Source organism: Diabrotica undecimpunctata, chromosome 5 (genome assembly GCF_040954645.1).
Source record: "Diabrotica undecimpunctata isolate CICGRU chromosome 5, icDiaUnde3, whole genome shotgun sequence".
Taxonomy (NCBI): Eukaryota; Metazoa; Arthropoda; class Insecta; order Coleoptera; family Chrysomelidae; genus Diabrotica; species Diabrotica undecimpunctata.
This window is the reverse complement of record NC_092807.1, coordinates 156,565,414-156,592,875: the sequence shown is the minus strand read 5'-3', so window position 1 is coordinate 156,592,875 and position 27,462 is coordinate 156,565,414. Positions and strand designations below refer to the sequence as shown.

At 32.6% G+C, this 27,462-nt stretch overlaps 1 protein-coding gene across 1 annotated transcript in view; it reads right to left on the bottom strand.

The window, feature by feature from the left end:
- Nucleotides 1-27,462, bottom strand: part of side-II (sidestep II transmembrane protein) — a 686,092-nt gene that overhangs the window by 331,691 nt on the left and 326,939 nt on the right. Inside the window, exon 3 of the mRNA XM_072533588.1 lies at nucleotides 14,465-14,673. Within this exon, the coding sequence (XP_072389689.1) occupies nucleotides 14,465-14,673 (209 nt within the window). The remainder of the gene's footprint in view (nucleotides 1-14,464; nucleotides 14,674-27,462) is intronic.

Sequence of the window (27,462 nt, the reverse complement as noted above, 5' to 3'; positions counted from 1 at the left end):
CCAAATCGAATGCAATCTGACAAATTATCCAGATTATCTCTTTTCTTTGTCTCTATCCCTCACCAATTAAGAATTTCAACCCCGATCGACGACCTCATTTCAACCCAGTGTGATTCTTTGTCCCTTCAGATTAATCTGGCGACCATTTTCTAGTCATTGGCCTAGTGTTTGACAGTTTCATCTATTATGAGAGACTTGCTGTTTGTAAACGGTCACCATGATGAACTTCACGTCAAGAATGATAAACTTTATAAATTGGGGTAATGAAGCTATTGTTGGTTGGGATAAAAAATTATATAAAGGTATTTTGACGCCTATGGTGAAAGTTGGAGTCCGAAAATCCTACATAAGCCACAAAATATACAAGACTATACATTTTTCATCTTATTCGCAAATAGTAAGTAAGGTAAACATGAACGGGAAAAGCAATCGTTATAAATTAATATAAACAGTTTTAGAGCTGCTAATCGTTTTTTAATAGTAGTATATTACTTACATTTTTAGCAAATACAGATATATATTATATTAAAATAAATATTGGCATCGAAAAAAAAAATTAAAAAAGCCTATACAGTGTGTAAAAGTCAAATGGAATAAATTCATTATTTAGGTTACTGTACATATTTATAAAAAATCCCGAAACACGTCAAATTTAAATTATAACTTGACATTCTTTAACGTGAAAATGCAACCCCTACCTTTAACTTCCTTAGAATGACAGGTACAACCCCCAATTTTTAAAATAGGAAGTATAGGCTTGTGATATATCGTTTGAAAGGTCTTTTCATTCTCCATTCAAAAATGTTGTCGCTTTCAAGTTTATTAAGATTAATTAAGATAAAATAAATTAAAATCATGTGGTTACCGAAATTCGCTACAATACAATTAAAAACTAAAATGTAATGCAAAATGTAATGCAAAATGTAATAAAATGTAGAACACGAAAAAGAACTATGAATGTTAATAAAGTAGATGTTCAAAATGTTCACCGCGATCGTCTTGGCAACATCCTAATCTTAAATAAAACTGTCTTCTAACATTATTTAACATAACAGGCGTGATCGACCTAATCGCAAGCGTTATTTGTTCTTTTAAGTCATTTAAATCAGAAGGTTTAGTTTTGTACACATGGCTCTTCACATATCCCCATAAAAAGAAATCTAATAATGTAAGATCAGATGATCGCGCTGGCCATTCAATCGATCCTCACCTCCCTATCCACCGATTGGGAAATATTGTATCGAGGTACTGCCGGACATTTAGTTGGTAATGTGGTGGTGCTCCATCCTGCTGAAGCTATATCGTATTCGCTGGAACTTGAGGGTTTCCTGGATCAGGATATAAATTTGCCAACGTTGGAATGACATCATTTTGAAGTAGTGCCAAATAATTGTTGCCATTCAAGTTGCCGTCAATGAAAAAGGGACCAATGATATTGTTTCCTACAATCCCTGCCCAAACATTAACCTTTTGAGGGTATTGATTGTGTTTTTCTCTCATCCAGTGAGGATTTTCCGTGGCCCAGTAGCGGCAATTTTGCCGATTAGCATAACCGTTAAGTGAAAAAGTACACTCATCAGAAAACATAACGTCTTCTAATTGGATAATATTGTTATCCAACATGTCCATCATTTGCTCACAAAAAAAGTTCTCTTATCAAAATCGTCTTTCATGAGCTCCTGAGTAGGTATCATCGTATAGGGATGCAATTTATTTTCTTTTAATATGTTTACTATCGATGTATGACTGGCATTGAATGTAGTGGATGCCTGTTTACTCGATGTATGTGAATTTTCCTGAAACTCAAGCAACACATCTAATTTTAGTTCATCACTCAGTGCATTGGCAGCTGATTTTTTTATCTGCCTTACATGACCAAACTCGCGAAACTGCTTCTCTATTTTACTTATTGTTCCTTGGGATATAGGAGGTAAATTAGGAAATTTCTCATGAAATAGGCGAGTTACTACCTGTTGTGTTCGGGTTTTATCTCCGTAACCAATAATTTGTAAAACTGTTATTTTATGCATTTCCGTTAATCTAACCATGTTTCAGAATTGAATTGAACGAACTTTTTACTTAAATTAAAATACTGACAACTTAAATAAAACAATTTACTAATGCGTGTTAAAATAACGTTGCCACGGAAATTCTTTAAAGTTTTTTAATGGTTACCATCTAAAAACCACATTGCTATGGTTTTTGTTCACTTTTTCATTATCAAGACCTAAACGGGAAATAAGTTTTGAGTATATTTGACCGAATTTCGGTAACCACATGATTTTAATTTATTTTATCTTAATTAATCTTAATAAACTTGAAAGCGACAACATTTTTAAATGGAGAATGAAAGGAACTTTCAAACAATATATCACAAGCCTATACTTCCTATTTTAAAAATTGGTGGTTGTACCTGTCATTCTAAGGGGGTTGAAGGTAGGGGTTGAATTTTCACGTTAAAGAATGTCAAGTTATAATTTAAATTTGACGTGTTTCGGTATTTTTTATAAATATGTACAGTAACCTAAATAATGAATTTATTCCATTTGGCTTTTACACACGGTATATTTTACATTTAAGCGCAGGTGCTTGCCAAGTTAAAAAGAATCGAATATTGCTTTCTTACAAGTAAAAAAATAAATGGCCTGTAGCAGTATCGTAGAATATTGTAGAATGCGTAGTTGATCTTTCTATATAACATTGTGAATTGATGTTTGAATAATATGAATAGTATGAAAATAAAATAAAAATAGCAAGCTTCTTATTCTCATAAAAGACCCCTTTATGGGTCTTTTCTTATGTAAAAGCGCCATAACCCGCTATATAGGCGGACAAATTCGAATATAATGATAAGTTTGAATTATTTCTAAATTCACTTTGTCCGATTTTTCTCGATCGACGATGATAAAATAAAATGTTGAAGTCAGTGAAAATTTATGATATACTGCATCCCAAACTAGTATCGAAGCTATATTTATAATCTCACAAAAATTCTACGATGTATCAAATAAGTGTATTGCCCTCTGCCTAGAACAAAACTTTGACTTTTGAAAGCTAGCAAATGTGAATTTGAACCGAGAAAATGATTACTAACTAAGTCGTCAGAGAGTTGACCCATAAAAATCATAAGAACAAGCTAAATTTTGCAGAGAATATTAATTTTGGGAGCTCAAAAAAGATGCAAAAAAATTTGAAACCGGGAAGGAGTGGGTAAAAACGTGAAAAATGGATTTACTAAAAATCTGTATACCGTAGAAAAAATGTTTTAAATAGAAAATGTAGCTGAGATAATTTTAAACAAAAATAGCGACGATACCGTATCAGGTGGATGGTAAAAATTCGATATCTTTTAATCCAAATCATGATGCGTTTAAAAGGCAAAGTGTGCAGCTTTTGTATGTAGTTTTTGTATTTTGCCGAGAATAAACTCAGTTTTAATAAAGGTGTTAAATCAATTAACGTGGCGCAATTTTTGCCATTTTTTACGATTCTCGTGAATTCGATAAAATTGATCACTTTCATTGACCAGTTGTAGTAAACTTTTCATTTTTAGAGATCAATCTTTAAAACTTATGACATGAAATTTCCATTTTGAGTTGTGGTAACAAATATGAGGCATTTGAAATATGAATAAAAAACGCAGAATTTAATGTTTTACATTACACACGATCACACGTCACGAAAAATGCATTTAAAAAGACTCTTTTGGATGTAGATTATTGCAGTAGTTTTGTTTTTTTGATAAGCACACTAGTGTAATTGAAAAAAAAGTTTTAAATGTTTTGGATCATTTTTTGTGTGAAAGTTTATTTCCAATGTTTTTAAAACATATTTCAAATGCCTCAAATTTGTTGTTATTGCATGGTATAGCTTTTATAGGTGAGGCTCTAGTAATCAAAACTTCATAGTGGCCAGTCAGTGAAAGGGATATATTGTATTGATCTCGTGAGAATCATAAAACATACCAGAAATCTCGCCATGTTTATTTATTTAAAGTTTGTATAAAATCTGAGTTTATTTGTAGCAAAATACAAAAACTGCATACAGAAGCTAAATTCTTCACCTTTAGTAAATCATGGTACGTAAATCACGACACGGTACTTATTGCCTCCAATGAAGATAATCTGCAACGACTTATAAACAGGGTAACCGAAGCATGTAATTATAGTTTATTTTTATGAACGAGAGAGTAATTAGCATAATTTTAACTGGTACCTCCGACCACTCCATGGGCGTGCTAAAGATTAATTGAAAAATTACTTTGAATAATTGTAAAAAATAAATGAATTATTTCAGTGTTATAAAGTGTTATGTGTATGTAAACAAAAGTGACCTCTTTTATCACACACTATATTAGAACTGACTGGCCTACATTAAAAAGGGTTTTAAAAAATTCACATTTTTTTAATTTTTAAAAATTATAAAAGAGAAAAAGAGTTTTTAAAACCGTCTAAGGTATGTTAAATAGATGAATAAAAATATTAATATTAAATTTACAGCTACTTGTTACAAATCCAAATCAGATTCAGAAGATGAACTTTTAGAACCAAGATTTATAATAACTGGCTCGATCATTTTATCAGTAATATTGTCCAGCTTCCACATTTTTTCCTCTTCTTTAATAGTGTGATTTACTGCCTTTTCCCAGTTTTCAGGTTTTACATTATTTACGGCCTCCAAAAACAACTGTTTAACATCATGAATTTTAAAAGTGGTATTTTTTCTTGAAACTTCACTCTTTATCTGTGCCCATACCAGTTCAATCGGGTTTAATTCACAATGATATGGTGGGGATCTAAGTACTGTCATTCCACGATTTTTGGCAATTTCATCAATTTCGTATTTTTTAAATTTTTCTTTATGAAGGGCACACAACGAATAAAGTTCCTTTCTTATAGATCCGGGATGGTACGTAATATTTTTTGAACTCAGCCAATTCTTCAAGTATTTTTTTAACCACTTTTTTGAGTGTAGTCCTTCTATAAGTCTGGAGTGATAACTTGCATTATCCATTACTATTACACAGTTCTTAGGAAGAAGATCTATCATTTGTTCGAACCATTCTTGAAAGACATCAGCGTTCATGTCTTCATGGTAGTCACCGGTACGAGTTGATTCAAAAGTTGATAAACCACCTTCAACAAAACCGTCTGAACTGCCAATGTGTACTATTATCAGCCTGCGTCCCTTTCCTGGTGGTGGGTTTAAACCAGTAGATAATTTATTTACAAAAGCGTGCCTTTGACTTGTAACAGTTTCATCCTGCCAAAATTTATTTGGTGTATGACCCTCGTTGATCCATGTTTCATCAAGATAAAATATTTTTCTTTTTTGGTTTCTCATTTCCTTTATGGTTCTTAGAAAATGTCTTCTCCATATGACAATATCGCTTCTTTCTAATAAAATAGACTTTCTGGGATTCTTTTTCCAGCGGAAGCCTATTTCTTTTAAAAGTTTCCATAACGTACTTCGACTCATTTCTGGGTAATCCTTATCATCTCGAACTGAGACAAGAACTTTATCCAATGTTGGAAATTCTTGTCTAAAGAAGAATTCATGCACTTTCCGTGGAAGTCCTTCTTTAAAATGATATTCTATTTGAAATTTTGGTTTCCCTGGAGCATTACGTGGCATTTGAAAACTACCATATTTCTCTTCTTTAATAACTCTGTAAATCGTAGATTTCCCAACACCAAGTGTACTGCTAACTAACTCAATGGTCTCATCAACACTTTCACATAAACGTTTGTCTGTAAATGATTTAAAACAATTAAATATTAATGTTTTTTCATTAACTGTTAAAGGACCAATTTTTCGGCGTTTACACGGCACTTCCAAATTTTCCATAACACTAGTATACACAATAAACTGCACCTTGCAACTGAAGTACCTACTTTTAGTGCACTGTTAAGAATTTTGAATACGCCACTTGGACCTTCCTACAAAATGGAAAAACCCACTATCACATTTTCTGTGGAATAAGTTTAGAAGGTAATTATCTAGTCAATTACTGTTGTAGATTCCTGGAATTAAAGAATTAAATGTTTGATTTTTGAAACCTTTACTTCGTGGAATGCACTCATTTCAGATAAAATAAAACGTTTTATTTTATCTAAATAATTAAACTTTATTTTGCAAATAGGTAGGTACTTATTAAACTTTTATTGGATATATATAACCAATAAAATAAACATCTTACATTTCTTGCAAATTCATTAGTACCTGTTAACCTCCATCACTCCGACACTGGCAACCTTATTTAGGGATTAGTAATCCTCACAACTATTGTATTCTATTCTGCTCCAACCTTTATACCTGGTGGTCATAGTCAATTTAAAATTGTTTTCCTATATACTTCTGTAAACTTTTTGACAAATATCTGTTTTTCATTGAGTCACCCGTATCAACAGTTTAGGGATTTGCATATATAATTTATTGTTTTATTACTCTCTTATACATAAAAATATACTATAATATGGGCTAAAACTTAATACTTCTAAGACAAAACTTATGGTTGTCAGCAAAACGGAGTTACAACCAACGAACATCATAGCGTATGGAATAGAGTTAGAAAGAGTTTACAATATTACCTACTTGGGTGCAAACGTTAACGATAACTGGGATATAAATACAGAAAAAAGAATACGCATTGAAAAAGCCAGAGCCGCCTTCTATAAATTAAAGAAAATTCTAATTAATAGAGATATTACGTTAAACCTTAAAGTCAGATTAATAAGCTGCTACATATTCTCCACATTGCTGTATGGTATGGAGAGCTGGACCCTTATAGAGACATTAATGAAAAAATTAGAGGCCTTTGAGATGTGGATTTATCGACAAGTATTGCGGATAAGTTGTTTTGATCGAATAAGAAATGAAATAGTTTTACATCGAATGAAAAAGAGCACAGAAATAACAAAAACGATAAAAATTCGAAAGCTACATTATTTCGGTCATGTAATGAGACATCCAGAAAAGTATAACCTTCTACACCTTATAATACAGGGTAAGATCGCCGGAAGGAGAGGTCCAGGCCGGCGAAGAACATCCTGACTCCGAAATCTCCGAGAATGGTATCAAGAGTCCACCGCTAATTTATTAATTTATATAGAACCGCCGTAAACAAAGTTATTATTGCCAATATGATCGTCAACGTTCAATAATCGGACAGAGTACTGAAAGAAAAAGAAGTCAATCATGGAAGAACCTACAATAGTGATGAGGTTAACAATTCGTCAAAAACATAGGTTAAAGTACACAGTGATGAATGTTGTGGGCCGCTGGGTTTGGACAGTATAATTTTTTAGCGACCCTGACAGAGTTTATCTCAACATTTTGCTATACTTGTAAGTTACTTTTTCAGGAGCAGGATAGGCTATTGTTTACGATAGCTTAAATACCTACGAACCTAGAGGCGAAAACAAGCAACCGAAGAAAAATCTTCAAAAATCATATCCAGAGGTAAAACAAGTTATTGTGCATGAATTCCTTCCTTGGCTCTTGATTTTTGCCTACATTACATGAGCTACCTACAGGTTCTACATACACATTTAGTTCAATAAAGACATGGTTCAAATTTAAAAGACAACTAGTTAATTATAAAAATATTATCTTGTGCAGATATTTTCTTGCTGGATCTTACGTTTTAATCACTATATTTTTTGAAATATAACTACAATTGGTGTAGGAAATATTTCTTCGCCACTAATAGTATTTCTTGTGACTTTAGCATTAATATCATCCTGAATAAAACTGAATATAAAATTGAACTTTCATTTACTAAAACGACAGGAGCTTCTGAATATATCTTCATTGTCCATTAGATCGTTTTTATTGAGTATTGAATAACTTCCTTCAAATTAAATCGGTAAGATAGTTTCGAAACGAATTCATCTTTTTTCTATCAGATGTCGCTATTGCGTCCATAACGAAGCCATTTTATTGTTGCTTCTTAAAAGACAGAAAAACTTATTTTTCACGTTGAGAACGGCTATGAATAACTGCAACAGATACATAGACGCTTTGTACGTGAAATCAAATCTTTGCTGTCTTTTTTATTTTTCATTTCCTTCAAATTGTTGACCCCTAGTTGACTGTATTTTTCTTTTATAATGCAAAAGCAAAAGATCATCGTCATCTAGTTCTTCCATCAAAAGATAAATTTATTGTCGCTCAGTACGTTTTTTCATACTACTTACACGCCTTTTAATACTACGTTAGACTAGAATAAGACTACAGTGTCGCTGCAATCTGTGGTTTGCGGTCTGTAGTCTGCAGTCGCTTTTAAAATCATAATCTTTATGTTGTCAGTACAGTTGATTCGTCATGGCGCCTTCTCCATATTTTAGAAATTATTTTGGTATCCCACCTTTACCTGCAGCTTTTTTATTTTTTACTTCGTGTGTTTTCTACTTCGCGCTTGTGCAATTCTGCATCATTCCTTCACCTCCGCTCCTTAACCCAGATATTACTACCGTCCTTTTAAAAGGCAGTGTAAATTATGCGTAATTTAGGTTAGTACAGCTACCAACTGATAGATGGCTCTAGATGGAGTGTTTTCAAGAGCCAGCATTCGACAAGTTTTAACGATTTTAGTGCGCGCACATGCTGTAATTGTGAGGTTATCTGTGTGGTTATCTAGAATTAAAAAACTGTTATTTCACGGCATTGACATGTGGATTATTGTATAATAGGGACTTATGTACGTATATTCTTGGCTCGAATAGTTGTCACGTTGTTTCAAAGGCTCGCCGCTTGAGATTTTATTTTGTTCTTTTAAAAGGACGGTAGTAATTAGTACTACCAACGTGCGTATTGTTTCAGGAGGCCTCTCAAATTGCATGAGCTATTAGAAGAGCTTGATTCTGATGAAATCCCAGTCCCTCCAGATGGTTTGATCATATTTCCCCCAGAAAATGCCAATGATGATGTCACCGATTGCGACTCCGGCGATGAAGAACTAACTACAATAAATAATTTACCGGGTAGTCAGTTGAGAAACGATGTAGAACTTGTTTTTGACAACGCGACTGAATTACCACAAGATTCTGTGAATTCCAGCCTACCAGAAGAAGATTCGGATGATGACAATATACCATTGGCTTTGTTTCTTTCCAAGAAAAAGCTGCCCCATCAATTAGAGCAGAGAATATCTGCACACTGGATTCAAGGAGACTTGTATCAACACCCTGATTGTACTTACTGGAAAACTCAATTTGGACCGAAAATGACTCAGTCGCCGATGGAAATTTTCAATTTGTTTTTTGATGATGAAGTCATCAATTTGGTTACCGAATACACTAACATCTACGCAGGACAAAGAAATCTTTTGAACGACATTACTCAAAATGAGATTCGATGTTTTATAGGCGTTCTTGTATTGAGTGGTTATGTGGTTGTGCCGAAAAGGTACATGTACTGGGAAAATCGTGACGATTCGCACAACGCAATGGTGGTAGCTGCTATATCTAGGGATAGATTTCCCACATAATGAAAGTTTTGCATGTTTGCAATAACTTGTCATTAGATAAATTTGATAGATTTGCCAAGATGCGACCCCTATTCGACGTAATAAACAAAAAATTTATACAATTTTCCCCTTTAGAACAACAGCACAGCATAGATGAGGCAATGGTTCCGTATTTTGGTCGCCATCCCACAAAACAATTCATCAGGGGAAAACCAATCCGTTGGGGGTACAAAATGTGGGTAGGAGCCCTTCGTCTGGGATACATAGTTTGGTTTTCTCCTTACCAAGGTAATTCCACTACAATACCTGAACAATATAAAGTCCTTGGATTGGGTGCATCAGTAGTTCTATCCTATGCAGACAGATTGAATGAAGTATGGCCTCAAAGGCGATTCCATCTTATTTTTGATAATTATTTTACTTCTATTCATTTACTGCATGAGCTAAAACAAAGAGGCATATTTGGTACAGGCACTGTAAGGGAAAATCGCACTATAAAATGCCCTTTACCCTATTCATCTATTATGAAAAAAACTGAACGTGGTATATACGAGTATCGTCTTGATAAAAATACAGGAATAGTGGTTTGCCGCTGGCATGATAATAATATCGTTTCTATTGCTTCCAATTTTGTACCAGTAATGTCTTGCTTCTCTGTAAAGAGATTTTCACAAGCAGAGAAAAAACATATTCAAGTTCCTCAACCAAATATTGTTAGAATATACAATAACTTCATGGGTGGCGTTAATCGCAGTGACCAGAACATCAGTTTATATCGAGTGTCCATAAGAGGAAAGAAATGGTATTTTCCCCTTTTTGCTCATTGCGTTGATATGGCTATTCAAAATGCGTGGCAGATTCACAAAACTCAAGACGGTAAACTGGATCAACTTGAATTTAGAAGATCTATTGCAACTAATATTTTGGAAACTTTTAAAAAAGAAACAAAACGCGGACCTTCTAAGCGGAATTTAAATTCGGTAGCCAATTCAAGATATGACGGTATTAACCACTTGGTTCTGTATCAAGAAAAGCAATCGCGATGTGGATATTGTCACAAAAAAGTCCAGTTTTTGTGTGAAAAGTGCAAAATACCTTTACATCCAAAATTTTGTTTTAAATCCTTTCATTCTTTGTAAATTGATACTAATAAAATATATATGATATCTGGTACCGTATATTACTACCGTCCTTTTAAAAGACCATGTCAAAACTTGACAGGTATCGTCATAAAAAAATATATGATTGTGTTTTTTGGTTCCATATGCTATATTTTCCATGAAAATTCAAAATTAATTCAAAATGTTAACAATAAAAGTTTCAGTAATATCTGGGTTAACGTCCTACAAAAGTCATATTTATTTTTGTAAACCATAAAAATCATACTCCAGTTCTTTTAAGAAACGTTCCCAGTGCAAGTCAACTTTAATTGAAGGAAATGGTACATGAAGAAAAAATATATTGAGGGTGGAAGAACTTTAGATCTGCACTGTATATCGACACTAAATATGTATATCTGCTACTATTTCTCCTATTTTAATAAGATTATCCATTTCCAATGTGATGGATATTAATAGGAGGCTCGAAAACACAATTAGTTATTAATGCATTTCAATTTGACCGAATCGGCTAACTATTAATCATTTTCGTGGATTACCGGAAACAATAAATTTTAAGCCCGCTTTGTTTTCTATACCTCCAATTGAATGAGTATTAGTTATGATCAATTGGTTTAAAGAGATTAAAGTCTGGCGTACAATTTTGACGTGAATGACTGTCATCGAATTGAAGATCTTTATGGAAATAAATTGGTAAACGAGGATTTGTGTTCTGCCAACTGCTGAAGATTTATATAATCGGTTCCAAAACTGCCTTTAAATTATTAGTAGTATTATTTTAAAGCTTTGTATGCCTATACCATTCAATGACAGTTAAAATAAAAAACATTTATATTGCTCCAGAAATAAGGATTATTCAAATTTCATTTCTTAAATATACAAGAATAATTTTCCAAGAAAATTAAATTTATATTGATTAAGGAACTGTCTCAGATTGTGAGTGTAAACTTTTTTATGATAATCTAAAACCTAAAGTCTGTCCGCTGATTATTTACAATATGGTTTTTTTTATATTGCTTCTTATTTTTTTAGTTAAAAATTTTATAAACATTAAACTAAGCCACTTATTTTAATATATCCAGACATAACTGCCAGAGGAGCAAAGATTATTCTCGCATTTGCAGATGATGTAGATGCAGTAGCACAGACAACACTGGAAGTTAAGGATATAGTATCGAACTTTGAAGAAGCAACACTAAGCGTAGGCCTGAAAATAAACGAAGAAAAAACTTAATACATGGTCGTATCAAAAAAGGAACGACAGCGAATAAGACAAAACATTACCATAAACGATCATAATTTTGAGGTGGTCAAAGAATTCAAATACCTAGGAGCAACAATTACCAGTGAAAACACAGGAGAACGGGAGGTTGAAATACGAATACTGGCGGGGAATAAATCATTCTTTGCCATTCAACATCTAATGAGGTCAAAGCTTCTCTCAAGGCGTGCCAAAATCCAAATGTACAAAACCATAATACGACGACCAGTGACATATGGAAGTAAAACATGGACATTGAGAAAGAAAGAAATCAATAAGCTATTAGTATGGAAACGCAAAATTCTGCGAATTATATATGGTCCTTGCAGGGACAGCGTGACAAATGAATGGAGGAGCAGATATAACAATGAAATAGAGACTCTCTTCGGGAAAGGAAACATCGTAAGATACATAAAAGGTAATAGATTAAGATGGGCAGGCCACGTGGTACGGAGTGATGACGACAGACGGATTAGCAATGTGTTTTGGGAAAGACCAGATGGTAGAAGATCGACATGAAGGCCTAGAAAAAGGTGGAAAGACGCAGTCAGTGAAGACCTGGAGAAGATGGAAGTAAGGCCATGGGAAATAATAGCACAGGATCGGAATCAATGGAAGGCAATAGTAAACGCGGCAAAAACTCACGAAGAGTTGTAAAAGCCAATGATGATGATGATGACTTATTTTAATAAAAGAAAATCTATTATTTATTAGTATGAATGCTAAACTTTGCCCTTTGTTGCTGTTTTTATACAAACTTTAATTTTGTTTAAGGCTTAATTTTGCAAGACAAATAAAAATTGTTTTAATTATTTATTAATCTCAGGGCTAAATTTTTTTTTATCTCTAATTACTCTAAGCAAGTTCCAAGTATTATGTATGATGTGTCTTTTAATAAGAAAATGAGCAAATGGGAAGGTAAATGAAATTCAATAAGTCTATGATAAAAAATTATCGTACCATTTGTTAAATTACCAAATCAAATAAAAATTTTAATTAAAACATAAACATATACCCTATACTCTATGACATATATAATTAAATCCAAAATTCTTTACTGTTTATACACCAATTATCAATATTAATTTTGATTCGTGCACAAAAGAATAAGATCTCAGTAATTAATTTTGTACCTGTTATGAAAACATAATGAAACTCAGAATTCAGAACTCGGTTTTTAACACGTGATACAAACCGAGCAGAGAGACATGTAGCTCCTCAAGTATTAATTTATCCATTGTCATCGACCTAGAGTCAACACATAATTTAAGTTTGGAAAGATGTAACCCATATATAGATGTCATAGAAATCTAATTTCATTGTTAGCTTCAAGTAAATAAGGCACTGAAGATGATCTGATTAGATCGAAAACGTTATGCTGCTACTGTATAAATTTTGACGACACTTGTAAAAGTTTTAACTACATGTTTATTTTATATACCTAAATACAATGGTGAAGTGTTTTAACTTCTGTATGTAAAGATATATCTCGTAATACCAAAATAAGAGTATACAAAACTATAATACGACTTACAATGCCTTTTTCTGGTTATAATGTATTGGCATATATTAAATGCCAATTTCTACCTTTCATTAAAGGGGTCACTGACAAGATCAGTAGAACTCTTATCCCTCTAAATATCAAAACCATCTTCACTACTCACTCCAAATTGTCCAATCTCGTCAGATCCGTAAAAGACCAAATCCCCAATGAAGACCATGGTGTTTACGAGATACCTTGTTCCAGTTGCCCACGTACATACGTAGGACAGACAAACCGAAGAATCCATAACAGTATTTACGGACATTCTCTATCAGTCAAACATTCCGATACCACTTTAGCCCAACATTATATTCAGACGAACAGATATAAACGACTGCCGGCAACGTTGCTTCAGCGACCTCTCACCCCAGCACACGCCGCTCAAGCCACATCAGCTCAGACCACACAGGGTAAGACCGGTTGTCACTCGACACTGAGGAGTAGGCAGATTGAGACCTCCTGAGAAATGGCTCCAAAATGGGTGCCGAAACGTCGAGCTTTAAATTTTCAACGCGGTTCTTCCCGAGAACTTAGTAATTTTCAATCCGAATATATATATATATATATATATATATATATATATATAAATATATATATATATATATATATATATATATATATATATATATATATATATATATATATATATATATATATGTATATATATATTATTTTTCCATATTTTGTTAACATTTAAAAAGAAAATATTCCTGATTTTATTATTTACTATAAGCATTATGCTTAGAAATCCGAACTTTAATTATAATTGTTCTTTGTTTCACAGTTTAAACTCTTATGAAGTTTAGAGATGAAAGCATAGACTAAAACATAGACGAAAACTTTTAATAAAAAACACGCACTATGAAGCACCCGGGTTTTATTTGATCCTCACTGTATAAAATAAAGGTAAATATTTGCAACATAATTAAACCATCGTTTAAGAAATCGAGTATTTAGATTTTATCGTGTTTTCCTTCCGACGTTTTTCCTCTTAAAACAATAAAACATCGCTTCATTAAGGTATTACGTCTTTAGTTACATCCTTCGTTATATCAAACAAGCAGCATACTCACCAATAACCGTAAGATTGTATCGGAAGCTGCGGGTTTGGGCATTTCTGAAATCCACTCGGCAACGATAGACGCCTTCATCGTGACGCCGGATGTCGTCAATGACGAGCTGCGCCGGCTCGGATACTGTACGGAAGTAAGCTCTGGTACCGAATACTTCCGGTGCGGACCAGTGGCGCGCCTGAGAAAGTGGCTTGCCTCTTACGTCAAAGCTGTAACAAAAATAAAGGATCAATTTTAAATTTAATGTGATTCAAACCTATACTAACTTGTACTTAGTTACCGATAATGCTATGAATTTGATATATAAAAGAATATGTTTGTAGTAGTATTAATTACATTTCCTGAAGTTTTTTAAAGCTAAAAATAGATTATACAAGAAAAAGCTCAAGAATTTTAACAATATTAAGTTAACAACAAATACATGCATATCCAAACCAAAATATCTTCTAGAGGTTAACTGATTATATACATTTTGACGACGTTTCGGCAAGGTCGCAAGAAGGTAATAACGCTTCTTGATGGTGCTTAAAGGAAACTGACTCTCCTGTAGATGCGGTTACTTATATAGCCGATTGAGACGTGCTTCTCTAGAACGGTCTTCGGCAAAGTTTAATCTGTTTGATCACGTTTGTGTGTAGGTAGAAGAGGTCCTGCTAGTCGGTCCTGTGGATTATAACCTATTAATATGGATGAAATCTGATTGCATTAAAACAGCTGCTTAGCTCACAATGCACGGAAGGTAGTAGATTTTTTAAACATTACGTTTCGAGATGGATGAAGTTATTAGTAAAAAGGTACTATAAAAATGCCACATTGCTCTCCTGATCTTGCACCTTTGGACTTTTTCATATAGAGCTGTGTGAAGCACCAAATTTTCAGACATAAGCATGAACGTGCTGGAAATTTAGACGAATTACGTCAAAAAATCATTCAGGTCAAAACTTCTTTTTACACATAGTAACAAAAAACAGCCAAGTTTATGACCATTATACCTCTACAATTCTAAGTTACGGTAAGATCAATAATGTTTTTAATAGATAATATATGGTAGCTAATTATAATTTATTCTCTTTTAGCCCTGAAGAAGCCAAATTAATTCTCTTTGGCGAAAACGTTCGGCGAAACAATTGATACTCAGTCTTTCTTGCAGATTTCCCCAACATTTAAGAGTTTACTATTTAACTTATCTGCAAAGATTAAATTTTTTAGTTAAGTTAACTTAGATAAAAGTGATGTTGTCTACAAACTTAATTGTTTGGGCCTTGATGGTTCTTATATAGGTCACACCTCCCAAAAAGTTTCTAGCCGCTTGACTCTTCACAAGAGTGACATTAGGTTACACCCTGATAGATGTTCTCTAGCCACACATGCTAACACAACAGGGCACTCTTTCGATTTTCCAAATGTAAAAATCCTATCCACGGAGAGCAATTATTTAAAAAGATTGTTTCTCGAGATGGCTTTAATTTTTCAAGAAAAAGAAACTATTAACAAAAAGACAGATACCAATAATTTAAGCAACTTATATTCATTATTGTTAACTTCGGATAAATACGAATCTACTAACACAGACAATTCATCATCAAAAATATAAGTTTCATTATATATGAGATATACAATACCTCTCCTACTTTTTCTAAAATAAGTCTTTTTACCTTTTCTGTTCCAAGAAGTTCAGCGTCTATCAGGTATACTATTACCTTTACATTGTTATCATTAAGATCTAACGTTCTATCGTTTTAAGTTGGCAGTAACGAATTCACAACCAATTCTTTTGTTTCTAATAAGAATGTTTATAACCTAAATTGTATTTTATGACATGTTCTGTAATTATTTTAACATAGTTTTATTTAAGTGTTCATGTATATGTGTTTCAAGGTATTTTAAATATGTATTTGTTAAAGAACGTTTTTTTAAAGACAATTTTGGATAGTTTTCGCCATCATTTGTAGGGGTCAAATGAGTTGCTCATTTCATTTGATAAACATCACGACAACTAACTTCAATTAGTGTAAGATGCAAAATAATTCTTTTTCTGTATTTTGTACTAATTTTGTTTATTGTAGCACCCTGATGATGCAAATAAAAATTTGCGAAAGCTTGGTTTACTAAAAAGAGTACTTCTTTGTCCTATCTTCCGCTGCACACCCAAATATTTGAGTTTTGTATATGTATATATATATATATATATATATATATATATATATATATATATATATATATACTTACAACGATAAACATAGAAAGAATACACATTACACTTTTATAGATAATAATTATAGATTTTATAAAATAAGAGGTTTTGAGAGAACACATACCTACCTTTAATAATATTTAAAAAATTCATAATTAAATACAACCTATATAATGCCGTACTTACTAAAGTTTCTCTAAAGTTGGTCGTTATTTACATCTGACTGAGAAAAATGGTTGTTAAAAAAAGATTCCAATAAAGAGCGTAAACATTACGAAGTTATATCAAGAAGAAGAACGGTATTCCTCAACTGTAAATATTAATAAAAACTGCCTGAAAGTGGAACATAATGAATTTAACTGGGAAGTTTAAAGCGGTACAAAAAAGAAAAATAAATAAGGCAGTGGCTATTGGTACGCCCGAGGGAATTATGTTAAAATATTTATTTTATTAATTATTTTTTTTTCATATGAATTTAAAAAAAGTTATTTCTTGATTATTTTTACAGCTTTTTTTCTGTTTTTTTATCTTGTTTTCTTGGTGAATCCAAACCATATTATTACCCTTTTAATAAAAGAAAAGAGAAAATTTATAGAAAAACTATTAATCCATACATGTACTGTATTTTGTCTAACAAAAATTACATCTATATTAATAAATTGTTCATTTAAATTCCCCTAGTAATAAAACCTGTTTATTTAAATCATTTAGGGGATATTTAGTATTGTAGAAAAGGTTTAAGATACACTATTTTACAAGAAACAACTCTTACATAAAAATATCGGTAAAACTTTAAGAAATAAGAAGCCTTATGAGTTCCAGAAATTTACATGTATTGAAATATGATCTTGTTTAATGATATATTCTCGCTACTTATTCACTTTCAAAGATTACAGTATACTATTTTTCTTCTATTAAGTAAATTTTCATTGTTAAACTAGCTAACACATGATAATCTGTTTTTTACTTCAACGAAATTCACTTGTCTTTGTTAACTGCCTCGCAAAAACAAAAAACGCTACAAAATATCAAATTTCCATGAATCATTTAGTTTAATTATCATCTCAGAAGCGGATTACAATAGCGCTGATTAAGGGGGTGGTCAGAGAGTTTCTGAATATACTATACCAAAAAAAGTTTTTGAATCGAGACATCGCGTTGTAAGCATCTCCTCTAGTTTGACCAGTGCGTACCTTGCGTTGCGACGCGCAGATGCTACTCTTCTACCACTTGCTACAATTAATACACTATATTTCAAACGTAAGTATTTTTCTTTGTACAGATAACAGAAATGATTATATATTTTTTGCATTTTTCTTTGTTATTATTCTAATTATTTAACCAGTAACCCCAAGTTGTATACAAAGCATATGGTTTTCGTGTCAAACAGAGTTAAAATATGTATTAAGGTAAATTTTAAATGGGCATTTATAGTTTTATTTTATTCCGTAACCCGTTACTTCGTTTATATCGCGATGTCCAAACTAACTGCTTGAATTTAGCTACATCATGAATTAAAGCTTGATAAAGGAAAAGTATTTTATGGAAGTTACTCTAAAATTGTAAGTAATTATTTTTATTTAAAGACAAGCACAAGCCATTGTCGACGAATGTACCTATCGGTAAAAAAAAAACGTGTGAATCAGTTTTGGCTTTTTATTTCAGACTTATGATAACAAATTTTCAATTAGCATGCAAAGACACCTTCTAGCCTTAAAAGTACAAAAAACTCTTAAAGGGCCCAATTCAAAAAGGGAATTGGCAATTACTTAGTGCTTGGCAATTCAACAAACCAAACAACAACTTTATATATTATTATATTTTACCACCTTTTTTTCTATAGAAAAGTATACCACACAATAAAGTTTTATTAATGTTGAGCGACCATGCACTCTATATATTAAAGGCAGCACAGAACTTTAAGATTTTTCATTTAATATGTCACAGGCCTTTTTATATGGAACCGTAACATTTATACAATATGTTATTCCTTTTACCTGTCCTATTTGTTGGACCGATTTTTTAAACTGATCCATAGGTTTTCCTTATATTTGGTTTGAAAACCTTTAAAGGAAGCATTTGGTTCTTCAGCAACAGGTAGCTTTCTTTCAAGTTTAGCAAGATAATCAGCTCTTAATTTCTTTATTTTGTTTATGAAGTTGACTAAGTTTTTGTTCTAATTGAAGAGTTTGTGAGTCTGCTGCAGCCTTATAACTTGGTCTTGTAATTTTCTCCAGAGCACTTTTTGAATCACTACAAATAAGGCTTTTTTCAAAATCATTTTGTTAAATTAAATCTAATGCCTTTTTTTCGCAAATAATTCTGCTGAATAAATTGAATTAGCAGATAGTAATCTTGCTGTTAATTCGGTGCTATTACCTTGTTCATCTTTGGATCCATCTGTGATGATCAGTTTATATTCAGACCAGATATCAAGGTACCATGACACACACTTGACTTGGTTACCTTCTTTCCTTAGGTTTAGAGTTTCATAAACCGTAGGAAAAATCTGAAACTCAGACGGGGAAAAGTGACAAGGTAATAGGCAGTTATGTGCCACCTCATGAATCTCATGAAGCGTATTCTGAAAGGCAGCCAGTATTAGTGGGAAGTATTTTATTCTCCAGAAACTAAAGTAATTCAGAAATACTTTATAAAATTGCTCTATTGAAGAATATATTGGGTTGTCATATGCTACCACCTTTATAAATTTAGATGCTAGCCAAATCCTTTTAAGATCTAACGGTGTTTCCCCGCATTCCGACAAAATAATATGAACTGGAGAGGACCTCATAAATCCCCTGACTACTCTGAGAGCTCTATATTGAACTTTATCCAGTTTTATAAGTAAGGAACGGACACAACCTTCATGAAAAATCGATCCGTAATCAAGGTGTGGTCTAATATATTCCTTATATAAAATGAGTCAAGTAGCAGGATGTGCTCTCCACCATGGTCGACACAGGCACCGAATTATCTTGACTCCACTGGATACCCTCAACGTCATCTTTTGGATTTGGCTTTTTCAAGAAAAGGAACTATCTAAAGTAACTCCTAGATGAGAAACTTCCTGTTTCCAATCAAGCAAGATGTAATTTACTAATATTTGAGAGTTCGAAGTGTTATTTCTATTTCTATCAAAAAAAATCTCTTGACTTATGCTAGATGACAAACACATTCCCATGCCAAAAAGTTTTTTAGATATATTCTCTACTGTGTCATTTAATTTTTCCACCACTTTCAACCAGCTGTAGCCAGAACAATAGAGAGCAACCTCATCTGCATATTGGGTCATTATCACATCCTCAGGCACACAAGATGAGATTATGTTAATGAAGATGTTCAATAATACTGGACTCAAAGGAGAACCTTGGCGTAGACAAACATTAGCTGTTTTTGGCCCCAATAGATTAGACTACGACGAAATTACGAATAGATTAACAATAAGACAAAGTTTTTCATATGTGAATGATTTGACCAATATATATATATTATATATATATATATATATATATATATATATATATATATATATATATATATATATATATATATATATATATATACCCGGTATTTAGGCGCCTCGCCCTTCTGGTAGGGATCTATGGAGGAGTATCACTGAGCCGCAAGCCCTTATCTCTTGCCGTACTGCTCCACCATAGGCCGATCAGACACCAGCATATTCTAGCCTAAGCCGCAGAATCATTTAGAATTTTAAACTGCTGCGTTAGCCTTTTTGTTTTCTGTACACCGAGCTGGGGATTGAACCACTGAACCACTCGCAGTGAAGCGAGTGAGAACTGGTATTTTCAGGGAATAAATAGTTTTATTACAGAACTAAAACTTTTCATACTTTAGTATCTGTGAATACACTTGAATACACTTTGAAGTGTATTCAAACTAATAAAATTTTAATTTTAGAATTGTAAAGAGATTCTTTATTGACAAAAAGTTCTTTACTATGAGCTCTCTGTTCAAGAGCCATGACCTCACCCTAGAAACAAAAGTAGGCTCCTTAAATGTTACGTATACTCAGTGCTTCTGTGCGGAGTAGAAACGTGGACAATGAAGGCGAAAACTCTATCATAACTTTAGGATTTTAAGCTATGGTTATACAGAAGGACACTGAAGATACTCTTATGAATTATACAAAACCGAGTATTCCTTATATGCGAAAGTAGGATGGGTAATAAGCAATTTGGATTTAGAAACGGTCTAGGAACTAGAGAGGCACTATTCTGTATACGCGTTCTATTACAAAAAAGTTGTGAATTCCAAAAGAATGTTTATGTTTGTTTCATCGACTTCGAGAAGGCGTTCGACAGAGTACAACACGATACACTTTTCGATTGTCTACGGGCAGCAGGACTTGACCACTATGATATAAGACTGCTGAAATACTTAAATTACAATCAAGTAGCCTCTATCCAAATTAAAGACAGTCCGACTTAAAAAATATCCATCAAACGTGGAGTACGGCAGGGTTGTGTTTTGTCACCCACTCTTTTTAATCTGTACTCTGAAGAAATCTTTAGGGAGGCTTTGGATGACAGACAAGAGGGAGAAAGACTAGGTGGAGAAGTAATCAACATTATTAGATACGCTGACGATACAGCCATTCTTGCAGAAAATTTACAAGATCTCCAAACATTGCTAAATCTAGTCAGTGAAGCAAGTTATCAAAGAGGCCTAAAAATCAACATTTCAAAGACAAAGTGGATGGCAGTTGGAAAGATCAAAATAGATCAAGGTCTGATTTCTCTTAATGGAGAGGAGATCGAAAGGGTAAATCATTTCAAATAACTTGGCAGCTGGTTAAATGTAAATTGTGACTCTGATGAAGAGATAATAACCAGGATCGAAATATCACGTAAGGCTTTTATGACCTGGAAACCAGTTTTATGCAACAGAAACTCGTTGATGAATATTCGTAAGAAGGTCCTGAAATGTTATGTGTGGTCCATGCTATTGTATGGTTATGAGGCATGGACGTTAAAAACCACAATGCTAAACAAGTTAGAAGCATTTAAATTGTGGTGCTATAGACGAATCCTAAAGATATCGTGGGTTTAGCACACTTCCAATGAAGATGTTCTTTAAATGATCAATTCAGAACGTCTGCTCATGAACACCATAAAGAGGAGAAAAACAGAATACTTCGGCCATATAATTAGAGGACCTAAATACCATCTACGTCGTCTTATAATACAAGGAAAAGTGGAAGGAAAGAGATGGATTGGTCGAAAGAAACTTCAATGGCTGCGTAATATTAGACAATGGTGTGGTTCCACAGTAGAAGAATTATTTCGCGTAGCAGCCGACAGAGAAAGGTTTCAGGAAATTGTAAACATGATGACAGCCAACGTCCGAATACGGAATACGGCACCCAAAGAAGAAGAAGGACAAAGAAGAATATTCTAGCTTGCGAACCTGAGAGAATAGTATAGACAGAATTCAATACAGCTATTTTGTATGGCAACCAACACAGACATCATAGGCAGAATGATCGCCAACCTTTGGAACAGACAGGCACCCTAAGAAGAATCATAGCTAAAACTACAATTTTATTACTCCGCTACGATTGTAAAACCTCTATATTTGAACAACATAATATACTTGATATTGTCTATAATACTTTTAATGTAATCTCATTGAACAAAATGTCCTCTTTGAATGTTTTTTGGCTCTCATAGGCAAACAAAACATATTTTCCATAATATTTAGACAGCATTACTGTATGTAATTTTATCTCAGAATTATCTTTGACATTAACATAAATACAACTAGTCCATTTATTACCTATATGTATACATATAAATACGAAATGTTATACAATACTGTTAATTATGCATTAAACTTGTTTTGAGAAACCTAATTATATGCATATGTTGGCAAAGCAACATAAATAAATGCACATATACATGATACTTAATTAAATTGTAACATGTATTAGCACCGTATAAATATTGTAGTAATATAATTTCGATATTCTGTATACAGGATGATCAATAGATTTTGTCTATTATTTACCCGATGTTCTATATAGTACAACATGATTTGTTTTAATAATTAAAGTCCAATATTATTGAGTAGGTAATATGCTGCGTGTTAAAATTTAAAACAACACTCCATAAATATTGATCAATATTATAATAATTGAATGTGTCCCTCCAAACACGTTCCAACGCCAGTTTAAAAATATTTTAGGAAGTGAGAAAAATATTGTTCGCGATAAAGAATAAGGTAATACATTAAATTAATATTCTAACAATATTATTGTAAACTTTCTTTTAAATTATTATTGGTAAAACCTTTAAGTTACACAAAGTAATAATAAAGTTATAACCAAAATAGAAAATTTTTAATTGCAACAACGTTCTAATCGACAGTCGCTTGGAACGTTGTAACTTTTTATGGGAATAATGGCAGTTAAAACGTTATTGCAAGAAATAATCAACACGTTTACATGTTAAAAAGTAGTTTTATTTTAAAGACAAAATCGTATTATCAATTTTAAAACACTTTTAGAAGCAACATATTTGAAAACTTATATAGTATCAGAAAATTATTTATAAATTATAAAATAAAATAGTGATATGTCGGAATGTCCCTAATGTCTTGAATTGACGTTTCATATAATCTCCTGGTTTCTGTGTCCACTTTAACATGCTTATCCTTGCTATAAGAGGGCTCCTGGACTGTGTCATTATACCTAGTCCACCAATGACTTCTAAGCATTCGTGGAGAGTATCATGCAATGTTAACAGCGCCTTTACTGACGTTTCTTTTATCTCCGCAGCCTGAAGTATCTTGTCTATTAATATAAATAGATTCATCCTTGGATTATCGTACCGATCCTGCAACATTTCCCAGGCAACACTGTAGTTTGCTTCTGTTGTGTTTAAATGTTATATTATTCTACTTGCTTCTCCTCGGAGGCTTATCTTCAGATACTGCATTTGATAGTTTGTTATTCTCATGTATCAAACGTTTAAAAATATCATAGAATGTTACCCAGGATTCATACCTTACCTCAAAACAGGGTAACTTCTCTTAGGGTAGTATTATTTTTTCTTTCTTGCATTCTTCCGCCTCCAATCTCTTATTTTCTTTTATGATTGACCGCACCCTTCTTTTCATTATATAAAATCTTTCTACTTCACCTTCTTCTATTGCATCCTTTACATTGGTCCCTTGATAAAACAACATCAAAAGGGCGTTAATTGGATTGGAGCTTCGAAGAAGACGACCCTTAGCGATCTAAATAGCTGTTTCCCAGTTCCGTACAAAATCGAATTCGAAGTGTGGAGGAAAGAAAAAATAAATAAAAAGAACAAAAAGCACCGATATTAGGACTAGGAGCCTTACGAGAGCCTTTGATCACCAGAGAACCTGAATAGCAGTCCTTAAGTCTTCTATTCCAGAAGTTTGGAGGTGAAATATCTAGCAGCATCCAGAGATCCAGCTCACCAGCTCACCAGTAATAATGACAGGGTTTTTAACAGGTATTTTCTACCACAAAATTTATTGCATTGAGAATAGCGGTTAACTCGGCTGAGTAAATGGATGTTAATTTAGGTAGTTTCATTCATATTTTTGTTTTATTAGACATAAATGCTGCCCCCACTCCATCTATAGTTTTAGAGGCATCGGTATATATAAGATTATGGGTACTGCATGTCATGAGTTCTTGAAGGACATATTGATATAATGCTTTGGGATGGTTATCTGCTTTTTTATATATGGAGAGTTTGGTATTGATAGATGGGATGGAAACAGTCCAAGTGGGAACAGTGTAAGTATCTGGTATACAATAGGTATCTGGAAATTTGAATTCAAGTTCATTAAGGTATCTATTTACCCTTTCATAAAAAGAAAGGTTAAGCCTAGCATGTGTTTTAAAGATATTCCTAAAACGGTCTAAATTTACATAGTGGTTAACAGGATTAATAGGATTTGCCTGTATTGATGCCACATATGTTAGTGAAAGTTGTTTTCTTCTGAATTCTAGGGAGTTCTCCAGCTTCACAGTGTAAACTTTCAGTAGGGCTAGTATAAAAGGCACCTAGTATGGTTCACAAAGCATTATTTAGTATTCGATCGAGTTGTTTTATGATATATAGTTTTGCTGAATCATAAATAATACAAGCGTAGTCGAGTTTGGACCTGATCAATGACTTGTACAATAAGGGTCAGTGTTTTACTATCTGCTCCCCACGTATTGTATGCAACAGTTTTTATAATGTTAAGTGCAGACTGATACGTACTTTTTAGATCATGAATGTGGTGGTTCCAGGATAATCTGTTGTCAGATGTCATGCCTAGACAGTCTTTATTAAATAGTTTTAATTCTGGAGTGATATAACTTCTTTTTTTGAAAATAACATATCCTTTGTTTTTGTTGTTGATAATTGAAGACCTGTAGAATTTGTCTATAATTCGAGATTCTATAGCACTTTCTGTAGATGGGTCTGAAGGGTTTTATCATTTATCCCCTTAACAAAAATGAATAAGTCATCTGCAAAGAGTCTAGCTTTTACTGGTAAGTCACAAGTAAAGATAATATTATTTATTGCAATAAGAAATAGGGAGACGCTTAAATTAGATCCTTGGGGAATTCCGTTTTTTTTTTTAATTTTTGTATTAGATAAAGTACCGTTAACTCGTACATTAAAAGTTCGATAGGAAATTTTTTATGAATTGTGCTATATTACCTTTTATTCCCCATCGACTACATGTTTGAATAATATCGTGTCGCCAAACTGTATCGTATGCTCTAGTTATGTCAAAAAATACTGCGATACATTTTTGTCCACATGCCATTGCTTCATGAATCTCAGACTATAAACTGATAAGATTATCTAGTGTTGAAAGATTTTTCCGGAATCCGCTTTGTTCCGGGGCAAGAATTACATTTGAAAATATGGTAATAAAATAAAAACATTTAAAAATAAATAGAACTAATATTTTTAGCAATATGTTTGACACAGATTTTCAAAACAGAGAACAATATCCAAATCGTACAACTGCTTTGTCAAATAGTCACCCCTAACAAATAAGTCTACGAGGACCACCCTTAAATTTATAAATTTCACAGGAAAGCTGTGAGCAATATTAAGTAGCTACGTTTCACGACTTTTAAACATTTCGTGCACTTTATTAAAATTTAAATTTTTTATGACGGTAAGAAGTCAGTAACGGACTAGCTTTTATCTTTAAGCTTATAAAAAAGTTAATTTACTTTAGTAAATATTTATATTATCACTAGTTTATAGTCGCTACTAATTTGACTCAAGCGTTTAAAATCCCATGGAAGCTAAATCAACGTAAACACCTAAGGGAAATCATAGATATTTTAATTTTTATGTATAGTTTCAACTTCAACTGATAAGATACTGATAACTGATAACAAAAGAAAAAATAAAGTTTATAGAAAAAAATCTTACCTGACGAGCTAGAATAGCTGTAGGGAATTACCAGACAAAGATAAGAAAAGAAAATAGGATACATAAAAGAAAAAAAAGGAAACCACATAATTAGAGAAAATAAACAGGTATATAAAAAATCTTAACAAAGAGCATTCTATAACAAAGTTAACTACAACAGAAAACAATTCAATACAAATACAAAGTAATACAGCAATGAGAATGGTGACCTATTAACAAAAAGGAAAATTGTATTGAATCGCTTGGTGAAATAGTTTTGGGGAGCACTTTATATAGAGAAACAAGAACACCTGGAAGACAGAAGAGATGATGTAAGCGTTAAAGACGAGGGAAAAGAGGAACCACCAATGATTCATAAAGTTTTTAACGCATTTAATCGATTGCCTTACGAGTTAAATTGAAAAAATCTGTAGAAAGATGAGAAAATTTTTAATTGGCATATTTTAATATATTAAAAAAGTAATGCAAAACGTAAATTAACAAAAAAATAAAAAATATGACATATTAAAGATAAAATTAGCCCTTTAAAAAAACCAAAATTATTTTCCCGAGTATGTCGTCACAGGAAAATTAAGTGCTAAAAACGTTTTTTGCCAATAAAAGCATAGGCATATTTTATATATTATTTGATTTAGTGTGATAGTCTTTGAAGCATGGCACAACACATAATGGCACTTTACAGTTAGGATATATATATATATATATATATATATATATATATCTCGTTTCTTTTCGAACTCTTTTTCCTGTGTTATCCCTTTTTCTGCTACACCATTGCTCATTGACTGTCGGATTATTTTTCTTCTGTGTAGGAAGAACATATTCTAAGAAATGTCTATCAGATAAACGAAGAGGCGCTAGAGTCAATTCAGAGTGATGGGTTTCAAATATCATTTCAATTACATTCATGCGAAATTGTAGTGGTGTGTATTGTCTTCCATTTTTCTTGTATAACAAATAAGAGTTCGAAAGACGTACCTCTATCAGATGGTAGAATATTTTCTTGTAGTATACCTTTCCACGTTTTCTGGTTGTAGGGTAATTGCTGATATGCTGGTCAATTCTATCAATTCCTCTTATTGTAGAGTTGTAGTTATTTACTACTATTAGTTTTATTCTTTCTTCACTTCCTTTTTTTTTAATATAGTATCTTTTTTTTATTTTAAATTGATGGCCTTAGTCGAGCCAATTAGCCAGATAAATTTAAAGACAAATAATTTTTACAATTAGAGGAATTTTTTTTTAATTAAACATACAATTATCCGTACAATTTAACGTACAATTTTTTCAGAAGCAGGATTTTCGAGCGGGAAATAGTATATAACTTTATGAGGCGAAGAAGCATGACTTCGATTCTT